The sequence below is a fragment of the Panthera uncia genome, assembly GCF_023721935.1.
Source record: "Panthera uncia isolate 11264 chromosome C1 unlocalized genomic scaffold, Puncia_PCG_1.0 HiC_scaffold_4, whole genome shotgun sequence".
In the NCBI taxonomy this organism is placed as follows: domain Eukaryota; kingdom Metazoa; phylum Chordata; class Mammalia; order Carnivora; family Felidae; genus Panthera; species Panthera uncia.
This window is the reverse complement of record NW_026057585.1, coordinates 14,587,037-14,599,264: the sequence shown is the minus strand read 5'-3', so window position 1 is coordinate 14,599,264 and position 12,228 is coordinate 14,587,037. Positions and strand designations below refer to the sequence as shown.

General features: G+C 38.1%; 1 protein-coding gene across 4 annotated transcripts in view; it reads right to left on the bottom strand.

Annotated features, from left to right (window-relative positions):
* VAV3 (vav guanine nucleotide exchange factor 3) overlaps positions 1-12,228 on the bottom strand; it is a 358,747-nt gene that overhangs the window by 121,817 nt on the left and 224,702 nt on the right. For all 4 annotated transcript variants that reach the window (XM_049616683.1, XM_049616684.1, XM_049616685.1 and 1 more), the window contains 2 exons: positions 2,820-2,921; positions 2,413-2,513 (listed from right to left, as the gene is read on the bottom strand). In XM_049616683.1, coding sequence (XP_049472640.1) covers positions 2,413-2,513; positions 2,820-2,921 — 203 coding nt within the window. The remainder of the gene's footprint in view (positions 1-2,412; positions 2,514-2,819; positions 2,922-12,228) is intronic.

Genomic DNA, 12,228 nt, shown 5'->3' with positions numbered 1-12,228 from the left:
TTATTTTTGAGACAGAGAGAGACAGAGCATGAACAGGGGAGGGTCAGAGAAAGAGGGAGACACAGAATCTGAAATAGGCTCCAGGGTCTGAGCTGTCAACACAGAGCCTGACGCGGGGCTTGAACTCACGGACCACGAGATCATGACCTGAGCTGAAGTCGGACGCTTAACTGACCGAGCCACCCAGGCACCCCAAAAAAAGGCTTTTAAAGGCTAGGTGTAATTATCCCTACCTTAGGAGGGAAGAAACAAAGACTTACGAAGGTTAAGTAAGTCACCCAGGTGGTAAGCTCTGGAGTGGGATTCAAACCAGACCAAGACTCCAGAGCTCATGGGCTTATTGCTATCACACACAGTCTCCCGGTCCAGAGCTACTCAGTGAAGGGCAGAGGATGCTGCAACTGTGACAGAGGAACAAACGGGGAATGCACCACTCTTGTATCTGCCTGACCAGGAGTTCCCAACTATTTCCTATTGACTTTTTTTTTTTTTTTTTAAGTAAAAGTTGAAAATTTGAAGTCCTTTAGCATCACTTATTTATATCACTTCAAAGTTTGGTGCTCGCTATTTCTTCTATCCACATTTTCTTCACATCATAAAAACAGCAGCAAAAATACAGATTAAGGCCATCCCTTTCAAAACAAACAAACAAACAAACAAAAACCTGACTTCTCATCACAGCACCATGGATTAAACACTGAGTTTTTATTGTGCCCAGCACTGTGTTAATAACATCAACATTATTCCATTTGATCTTCACGAGAATCCTCTAATTTCCATTTTACAGAAGCATAAACAAAATCTCAGAATGTTTACGTAAAATTCCCAAGCTCATGTAGGTAACAAAAGGCAGAGCGAGATTTTCAACCATTTCTGCTTGACTCTCAACTACTGTCCTATACTCTTCTAGTAGAATGCAAGAACCATGCCAACTATGAGATCATTTTATATTCCTCACAGACTGAAACTCCTAAGACAGGGCTGGGGGGTTTACAAAAACACATTAGCCTACCATGCACATATAATATGTTAACTGTCCTCAAAGAGATTAAAGGAGGGGACAAATAAGGACAGAACAACAAAAATTTAAGTGATAAGTTGTATCAGATGGTCAATTAAAGAATAACAATAATAATATATAACACTTCCGTTATATTTTACAACTCTGTAAACTGTTCCTGACCTTCAGAAAAATTAGTGGGTACTAATCTTGTCTCTTTGTCTTAGCAGACTTTGAGCACATTGCATGAACACTCTGATCCCCATCAGAAAATGGGAGGAGCTGTTCTGAGGATTGAACAGGTACGTGCAGGAAGGACCCAGCAGAGGGCCCTAACCAGACAGGCACAGTGCAGGTGCTCACCTAACTTTGGGATCCTTCTCACGGCTGCCCATGCCTAGCACAGAGAGCTCATGGCTCACGGGAACCTTAAAAACCATCCACCGAAGGAGCAAAGTGAGAAGAATGTGCTGTGATCTTAGTCTCTAATGGAATTCACACCTTTTCTACAACTGCCCATTTTCTGAACTCAGCTCTGAAATGAGCTATTATTCTCTGTTTCACTCTTCTTCATATTATCCAAAATAATTCAATGTCCACCTTTTCCTTTGGGAAAATCAAAGGTTGACATGGCTACCTTTTGAACTCAAGCTGTTAAAGATCCCTTTCTTCTGTTCAAAAAGTTTTACTGATTTTGAAAGGTCTTATTGATAAAACACAAGAGAAACTCAGGGGAAAAGGACAAAGAGAAAGAAGAAGAAAGAGAAAGAATAAAGAGGCCAGAAAAGAAAGAGAAGGAAGAGAGCCCAAGAGGAGCAGGGAGAGGCAAAAGGCTATTGAATGCATAATTGCCAACAGCCTTAGCAACTGGCTCATGTAAGAATCATGGAGCATTATTTTTAAAAACCAAGGGGAAAATATTTACATGAAATCCAAAGGATATATGCTCTTTGTTGAATGCTGCAAAATGACAATGTATTCAATTCATTAATTCATGAATTAGTGTGTATGATGTTTACTTCTGGCATCATTAGCATTTCTGAGCTGAATATTTAAGAGAACAAGGGAGAAATTTAAGGACTAAAGACAAATGAAAAATAATTTTTTGGCTTTTTTATTCCACTTGTGTGCTTTGGCTTTATCTGTACAGCAGTACTGAGATTCAGGGGCTGGGCTGAATGAAATGGGTGACACGAAACCTGCCAAGGCCCCCTTGCAGGCCTCTGCCCCCCAGGTATGTATAGAAGTCACAGGAATTTCAAGCAATTTTTTCTAATTGTCCGTATAAATGATAGTTTCAAAAGCAGGTATGTCACAATAAACACATATTAAGAGTAAATTAGGCCTTAATTATGTTTATCAAGGTTTATGTCCTAATTAAGAACAGAATGACAACAATAAACATGACTTACCAGCAGAATTAACTCTGCCACAATTGTCTACTCTTCCCAAACATTCTTTGTGTGCTCTCGCGCCACATTTAAAACATAAATAGCCTTGATAAAATGTTCCTCTGAAAGATAAAATTAGAGGGTGATATGTTAAAAGGTGCTAAGTTCTGCCTACAGGAAAGCACAAGCACGAGAAAGAAACTGAGGGAACATGATACTCTGTGAAGTCTTCTTAGCCGAGGGACGGGGCCTCCTGGGGCTTGGAAGGGAGTTCCTAGGTTCAAGGCTGAGGAAAGATCTACTGACTCGAAACTGTTAAGGCAATTTCCCCACTTGAGAACATTTTGGCTGGTACATTAGAAAAGTCAGAGACACTGAGCAATTACACCAGCTCCTTTAAACTGAGAAACAGGACTGGGCAAGCCTACCTCAGGAGCATCTGGCAGACTTTGCAGGATGTAACCCGACTGAAGGTGTGCATCTTGAACTCATGGAAATTGGAGTCTGCGTAGTCTGGCCTTATGTTCGATCTATAAAAAGGAAAAGAAGGAACTTCTTCAAGAAAGTTTCACAACAAAATAGCAGTCATCTAAAACTGAGATTCATCAGCATTACTTTGGGTAGAGATCTGATTCAAGCAAAAAAGCTATTAAATATGCAATGTTTTCTAAGCCAAAAGTAGGCTTTGCATTAAAATATGCACCAAAATCTGGTTGTGTGCAAAGCAGCAACACGTAAGGATTTAAGCAAACTACTCCTCCTCAGAACTGAACTTTACAGAATGGCCACACGGGTCATCCTGCGAGGAAAAACACAAAAAAACATGCTGGATGTTCATGCTGCATGACAGATTCGCTAGCCACGTCACTGAAATATTAACTAGATGGAGGGGGCGGGAGGAAAGAGAAAAGGGTGCCTCATTCCCACAGAGGCCATCTCTAGGTAAGTGGATGGTGTAATGATCTAGAAAAGTGAATAAAGTAGTTTTATAAAACTTCTTGAAACAAAACATGAGTCCGATGTTTAAAAACTTCCTCCTTAACAATTCACTTCCCATGCAATCCAAATAAAAAATAAACAAAATTATTATGTTTTATATTTTACTTCTATTTTGTGCATATACAAAAAATACATTAAGCATACCACAAACTACCATAACTGAGGTAACATAAAAAAATAACAAAAGTGACTCTGTGCCAACACTGTGACAACCACACGATGTTCATTACACCAACCCTAACTACTCAGCGCTCATAACATCACTAATTTACAAACAAGGAAACTGAGGCTAACACTAAAATAAAGGAAACAGCAGAGTCAGACACTCCAGCCTAGGTCTGTTCTTTCTGCCCCAAAGCAACAGTACAAGGAGGAATTCAACAATATTCACCTTAATATAATTAGACTGTTGGAAAAAGTCAAACTTGGTCACTCCTAGAGGTGTTTTTTATATTATTCATAATTTATGTCACAGAAGAAAACAGAAAAATTAGAAATGGACAAGTTAAAAAGCAGATACAAATCAGAGGTACACCGGAAAGCTAAGACTGTGCTCTCCAAGATGTTACAAGCAATTTGAGAGAGTGTAGGAAAAGTTTGAGATACTGATGAGCTAGGATTTCCCCTTTTATAGAATACAGCAACTCTCCACCACACAGAGGCTTGGTGTAATGAAGCATAACACAGGCGGGAGACCAGGCATCAATCTCCGAGGTACCAGGAGAAGCCTTATGAAAAAACATTCGCAAAGGCAATTGGAGTAGCAAGCAGTGATGCAGAAGTGTCAGAGAGGTCAGCTTTCCAATCCGTCTGCTGAATATGAGCGTGCTAAAAATGAAATCAAATATTAGTGCCATCTGGGATTTCTCTGCTCAATGCTTCTGGTGACCTCACTTTTTAGGAAAATGTTCTGCTGCGTGCTGAAAAGCATGGCCACTTCCATAGCGGTATTTTTGGGCTCCTGATTAAAAATTATAGTTCTTCATGAATAGACAAGTAGAGAAAAGATAAGGGCCGAGAAACAAATCTCTTCACATTGTTCAGAAAACATTTGATTCTGGCACTGGAAAGAGCATCAAACCCCATTTCCTTAGCCAGGATGGCCTGTTGTTCATTTTTTTTCTGAACATCAAGGTGATACAGTCATATGTGGATTGTCAAGTAACAGCTTCAATCCTGGGAACTGGAAGAATTCATCAGGCTGGAGTTGTCATAGGTCTCCTTCGGAAACTAAGTGGGTTCCAATCAAGTAAGAATTTAATTAATTTTAGAAGCTTGCCTGGGACAGAGGTGCAACATCTTTCTCTAAGGGTCAACTCAAGTGATAGACAGTCTTTCAACCATCAGTTAATTTCACCAACTAACCATGAGAAGCTGACTTTTCAGAAGACATAAGCTCAGAGGAGAATCACACTAAGAGGTTAAGAAGAAAAGTCTTACAATACAGAAAAAAAAATTCTAAAAATGTTGTTAACAGTAGTCACCATAAGTGAAATGAGACTTGAAATGGTAGGGTACATGGCAGGAAAGAAACGTTGGAATTCAAATTAAAAAGAAAAACCTGTAACTGCATATTATTTTAAATTTAAAATCAAACACTCAAGAATAGACATTAACTCTATGACCCCGAAACTGTTACGGGGGCACTATAGAATACAAAAGCATAGTTGAGTGCAGGAATCTGAAATTAGACCACCTGGGCCGAAGTCCTGACTTTCAAGTCACTAAACGCATGACCTTAGGCGAGTTAGTATGTGTAACACAGAAATACTAATAAAACCAAATTCACAAAGTGAGGTGATGTATGTAAAGTACATAGGACTCTGGCCCAGAGTTAGTGTTCAATAAGTATTGGCTACCATTTATGAACTGTTGATTCCAAATTCACAAAATAATGATGTGATCAAGACAGTGCTTTATGAGTTCTAAGAATCTCTTGGTAGTCTTGGGACCAGTCCCCAGAGGATTTCCATTCTGAGAATTTCATGCAGGAAGGCCATTATATGCTCAGTGTCCTTCAGACCAGGAATCTATATACAACTATTCAAGTACAATAACAAATGGGGTTGCCCAGGAGAGGACATGTATGAAAAAGTCCAGGGTATTGGATGAAATCATATCAAATGTCAACTGAAGAGAGATGTCAACACACATGGACACATGGACACTGGGGCTGCAAAAACCAAAGACAGTAAGTTGGCTGGATGGGAAGAGTTGGAAAGGTATACTGGAATAGAAAAATATAGACAAACATCAGAACTATAGGTGGATAACAAAAGAAAAAAAATGATCCAAAGTCGCATTTATTGCAAACCAGGCACATTAACAGGCTCTTCACACAATTTTTTTACATTTACTTCTCACAAGAAACCTAGAAGGCAGAGTCATTCATTCATTTCATATTGATTATGTACTCACCAGGTACACAGGACCTAAGGCCAGAGGAAAAGAAGGATCCCTCCACCAGGGCCCAATGAGTTAAGAGGGCAGATATAAGAGATGAGTAAGAGAGGTTGGCAGGGGCCAAGGAAAGAGGTGAGATCTTATACAGAGGTTAATACCACCTGTAGTTGACAAAAAAATAATAAAAATTAAAAAAAACCTCTGTGGCTACTATAAAGAGCATTCCTTGTAGTGAAGCAAGAGTGAACACAGCAAGACCATACAGGGTTGGGTTATCTACAGATGAGAACTGAGGATCAAATATTGGTTAGCTTACTTGTTCAGTCATGCAGCTCTACATAGAGGACGGACTCCATTTAAGTAACCTGTTTTGATACATGACAGTTTACTTATGAGAACCTGCACAGAATCTTGTAGATTTCTCAGTGAAATGTCCCCATTTCTTTTGCTTCATACATGGCCCATTATTAATACAATTAATCAGTCAATCAAATATGTACAAGGTCAGGTATACAATGCTCTCAGGCCACCTTTTAACTTGACATACTCTCCCTAGATCATCGCCTCTTCTCACCTGGCTTCATGCTATATTGAGGACCATGTGCCTCCCCTTAGCTTGGGTCTCTTCTCCATTCTCTGAATCTGCATTTCTAGTGGCTCCTCAGGCATCTCAAATGCAACACATACAACACTCAACTCCACAACTTTCCTAACATATCGGATTCTGACCAAATTATGATTTTAATCCATCAACATTCACTCTATCTTCTAGCCTGGAATCTTCAAAGTTGCAATGAGCTTTTCCCTTTCCCTCATACCTTCTACATATTCATTTTCCTTTAACCTCTCCTCTGCTCCAATTTCTCCTCCCCCAAACCATAACCAATTTCTGATTTCTGACCTTAAACATACCTACTCAAAAATTCAGGTTCCATTCTTTCTCCTCACTACCTAATTCAAGCCCACAATATCTCTCAACTAAATTGTTAAAATGATCTTCTTAATTATTCCATCTCCTACTTTCTCTTCCTACTTAAGGCCACGATCCATACTATTCCCAGAATTAACCTTCAAAAATTAAAAATATGGGAGCACCTGGGTAATTCAGTCAGTTAAGCATCTGACTTTGGCTCAGGTCATGATCTCACGGTTCATGAGTTAGAGCCCCGCATGGAGCTCTCTGTTGTCAGTGCAGAGCCTGCTTCCTCTCTTTCTCTCTCTCAAAAAATAAACATTAAAAAAATAATATATCACTCCTTCCCTTGAAGACTTCTGCTGGTTACTATTGCCTATGGAGACAAATGGCATACAAAGTGTTTTATGCTCTAGCATGCCTCTTGTATGCCTCTTTTCCCCCACTCATAAGCCTTATACTAAGTTACACAGACCTTCTCACATTTCTTAAACATATTCTTCTCATCCATAATTCTGCACTTTTGTATTCCATTCATTCTGCCTAAAATGTTTCCCTCAACCTGCAGCTGTGAATGTACCTAGTTACTCATTTTTGACTAGATAAAAATGTGACTCCTTTGATAAAATCTTCTGTGAGTCCACCTGATAAAGATAATGATTATCAGGGCGCCTGGGTGGCTCAGTCGGTTGAGCGTCTGATTCTTGATTTCCGCTCAGGTCACGATCCCAGGGTCATGGGATCGAGGCCCACATCAGGCTTCCCACTGAGCATGGAGACTGCTTAGGATTCTGTCTCTCTCTCTGTCCATCTCCCCCACTCACACATTCTCTTTCTCTCTCTCAAAAAAAAAAAAAAAAAAAAAAAAGATCATTTCATCTGGGTTCCAAGTACTTTTCCAGCCCTCTACTATAGTACTACATTGTATTGTAACCACTTATCATGTGTTTCCTACTACCAGAAAATTATTTCTGTGTTACTCATGTTTATATTGCCAGGGCCTACTTCAGTGTCTCACATTAAATACATATTGTTGTTGAATAAATAAAGGCTACTATCTATATATTCAATATTTACCACTTAAAGAGGAAAGAGCTAAAATAAAAAGCATACTTACTATCCCTAGAAAACCATCCATTGAGTTAAAGAAACAAAAACACACATCCATGAAATACCCAAAATATATAACTAAAGACAAAGGAAATAAAAAGGAGATCAATTAGTGGCTACACCAGAGCAAGTGAGAAGAATAAGCAGTGCTTGGTGGATGTAAAGGGGAAAGTGACCCAAGTTTGGGGGAAAAACAAGATTGAAAGTTCAGAAATGAGTATCAGGTGTTCACAGAATGGTGGCTCGGTCAGGTTTACTACAGCATCTGTGACACCAACATGGTTAATTTAATGTGTCAGCTTGACTGGCCATTGGATACACAGATTTTTGGTCAAACATTTTTCCAAGTGTTTCTGTAAGAATGTTTTTGGATGAGCTTAACATTTAAAATGGGAAACTGAGCATTATCTTCAAGATATGTACTTACACCACACCTCTTTTTAAATAACATTTTAAAATACAATAATTTATCTCATGAATAGAAGAACCAAAAAAATGCCCTGGATCATCTCAACAGATGCCAAAAAAAGACATTTAATAAAATGTACCATGTGCTTCTGATGAAATTCTAAATAAATTAGATGCTGAGGGATACTTCCTTATAACATAATAAAGCATATCAAGCTAAAGACAATAAAAAAACGTATTTAATTTTAAACACTATCACTATCCTATTGAAGTTAAGCAAAGTTTGCTGATGTCAATTATATTATTCAACATTGCTCTCGAAGATCTGATCAATGTAATATGACAAAAATAAATTTGGAGGGATATTGTAAAAGAAAAAACAAAACCGCACACAGAATTATCATTTGGAGAGGACATTGTTGGGACAACTGGGAAACACCACAAGAAGAAATGCAAACTAATGAAACTAAGAAGCAGAAAAGACACATCAGTGGTATCTGGAAAAATGCATCTCTAAGTTTCCAACGTTCCCTAGCACTGAAATGCAGGGACATGTGGGTTGTGTTTTCACACAGCAGAATTCCTTGAGACTCAAAGTTCAAGGATTTTTTCAGAGGCTGGTCACACACTCTGCCATCATGATCAGCCGCAATCATTAAAAATCCCCAGAAGGAAAGGAGATGTTCACCATAAATCACATGGTGAAAAAAAAAAAAAAAAAAAGAATGTGGGTAGGCTAGCACAGTGAAATTCAGTACCCTTGGCACACCAGATAACCTTACCACTTGGCACCACAGGGCACATTTCAAAACCTAAGTTCTCAGGTGGCAGCCAAGGGACAGCCAGGTAAGCAGACCCTTAAAACGACAGCAAACCCAAGCCTGCTGAGGTAACTCTTTCCTGCGTGAAAACATCCAAGAAAAATCCTAGCATGAAATGTTCAGGCTCTATAATAATAAAATTTAAAAATTCACTGAGGAAAATAAAAGTATTCAAGCAAATAAAAGCTGCATAACCCAAGTGCTGAATAAGAAGCTTGCATATTATAAACACACAATCTCTCAATTTATAAAGTTAAAACAATTCCTTTCTCCCAAACCAGCGCGCGAGCGCGCGCACACACACACACACACATTTTTTCACTTGAGAAACGATTATAAAATTCACCTGGGAGAATAAACGTGTGAGGGTGATCAGGAAGACTTTAAAACCAAGACAAATTATTGTAGGCACGTATGTGGGAAGTAATCTAAGAGACACTAAAATGTTTTTTAAAGGTTTGTTATTAGGGTGGGGCGCCTAGGTGACTCAGTTGGTTAAGCCTCTGACTTCAGCCTAGGTCATAATCTCGCCATTCTGAGTTTAAGCCCCGCATCAGGCTCTGTGCCGACAGCTCAGAGCCTAGAGCCTGGAGCCTGCTTTGGATTCTGTGTGTGTGTCTCTGTCTCTCTGTCTCTCTCTGTCTCTCTCTCTCTCTCCTCTACTTGCACTCTGTCTCTCTCTCAAAAGTAAACATTAAAAAAATAATAAATAAAATAAAATAATAAAGTTAAATTAAATGAAAAAATGAAAAAAATAAAATAAAATAAAGGTTTGTCATTAGGGATGGCTGAGTTCAGGTCATGATCTCATGCTTCGGTTGACAGGGTCAAGCCCCACTTTGGACTTTGCGCTGATGGTGCAGAGCCTGCTTAGGTTTCTCTCTCTCCCTCTCTCTGTCTCTCTTTCTCTGCCCCACCCCTGCTCTCACTCTCTCTCTCAAAATAAATGAACATTTAAAAAAATACCTTATTAAAAAAATAAAGGGATGTTCTTAAATTTGTATGATGGAATTGACAACAAGACAAACAGAAAGACCAAAAATACAGAAGACAGTCTTGGTGGGGATCAAGCATGTGCACACACTTGCCATGTGATTTTTGTGACAGTTTGTTCACTTATTTGCCTACTCAAAAAAATTAAAAACTTATTAAATACATAATATGTGCTAGGCAGTGGGGTAGAGTGATGAGAAGAAACAAGTCAAGTTTGTGCTTGTTTGGTATTGATGGGGAAAATAAGTATCTAAATAATTCCATAAACAACTATGAAACTAGAGGTGTGCCAAAGATAGTGTTAGGAAAACTTAACAGCTTGGAATGTGACCTTGTGAACAGATTACCACAGAAGGCTTTCCTACAGAAACAATGCTTGACTGAGATCTAAAGATAATCAAGAATTCAGTAGGTGAAAGGAATAATGTGTTGGACAAAAAAAACACATTATAAATATATTTTAGAAAATGCATTCCCAGCTTTTTGAACAGATTAAGGAAATTACATTTCTACTACCTATTTTATAATGATATAAATTTTAAAGACTGATGTCATTTATTTAACAAATATGTATTACCTGCCTATGACATGCCATGAACACCGCCAGCAACAAGGAATAAGATGGACAACATTGCTGCCGTCATACAGCTTATTTCTACATTTGGATGTAAATTTTAGGCGGAAACCTGAAATTCTTTTTAAGAAAACAACAAAAACACAAAAGCAATTGAAAAAATATTGATGACTACATAATCTTTAAATGTAAAAAAAAATGGCTGTATTTATTTTTAAAAAACAGAATTTTCCTTGAATCAAAAACAATTTAAAAAAAAGTAGGAAAGTATCTCTAATATGTATAATAAAGGATTAATGTCCTTGCAATATATAAGTGTTCTTGAAAACGTATGAGAAAAAAAAAAAATGGGGCGCCTGGGTGGCTCTGTCGGTTAAGCATCCGACTCTGGCTCAGGTCAGGATCCTGCAGTTTGTGGGTTTGAGGGCTGCATCGGGCTCCATGCTGACAGCTGAGAACCTGGAGCCTGCTGCAGAGTCTGTGTCTCCCTCTCTCTCTGCCCCTCCTCTGTTCACGCTCTATCAAAATAAACATTTAAAAAAATTTTTTTTAAATTTTTTTTAACGTTTATTTATTTTTGAGACAGAGAGAGACAGAGCATGAATGGGGAAGGGTCAGAGAGAGGGAGACACAGAATCCGAAACAGGCTCCAGGCTCTGAGCTGTCAGCACAGGGCCCGACGTGGGGCTCGAACCCACGGACTGTGAGATCATGACCTGAGCCGAAGTCGGCTGCTCAACCGACTGAGCCACCCAGGCACCCCTAAAAAAATTTTTTAAAAGAAAAATGAACACCCTAATTGAAAAATTAGCAAAAAAATTAACAGGGCAGTTTATTAAAAAAGAAACAAAACAATCAAATACATAAAACATGTTTGAGCTAGTAGTAACCAAAAGGAATGCAGATTTAAATAAGATACCATTTCACATATCAAACTGGCAAAAAAAGACAAAGATAAAAGAAAACACATAATACTTAGTGCAGATGAAGCTACAGAATATCCAAAGATTAACCTTAAAGATTTACTAACCCTTTGGCATAAATTTCTATTTATTAGACATAATCATGGAGCACTCATTATAACATTTTTAATAATTAAAAATGGAATTGATTTAATTAAAAAATAAGGAAACAGGGAAATTATAGCACATCTATGCAACCGAATACCGTACAACAATCAGAAATGAAAACGTGAACATACATATTAGCCAAGAAAAGTATTTGCAATATACTGTAGGAAAATAACTTGTTACTAAACAGTATCCATAACTGTGGTTAACATAACACTTAACTACTTGCTAACATACCTATGTGAAAATGAGAAAAAGAGGTAAAGGCATTATGCATGATTTTTTAAAAAGTTATCTGTGTTTTCCAAAGTTTCTGCAGCAAACATGCATTATTCAATTTATTCTTTACATCTACGCCTTTTTGAAATGAAAAGAACAACAGAAATAACCACAACAATATGTACAAGCAAGTTGACTAAAGTACACAGATAATATGTCACTGAACGGGATCTGAGACAAAGATGTGTCGCAAAGCCTCTGCTCTTAATCACCATGCTAAAAATATCACAAGGCAATTAAAAAGCAAAGACAAACAGAATTGTTTGC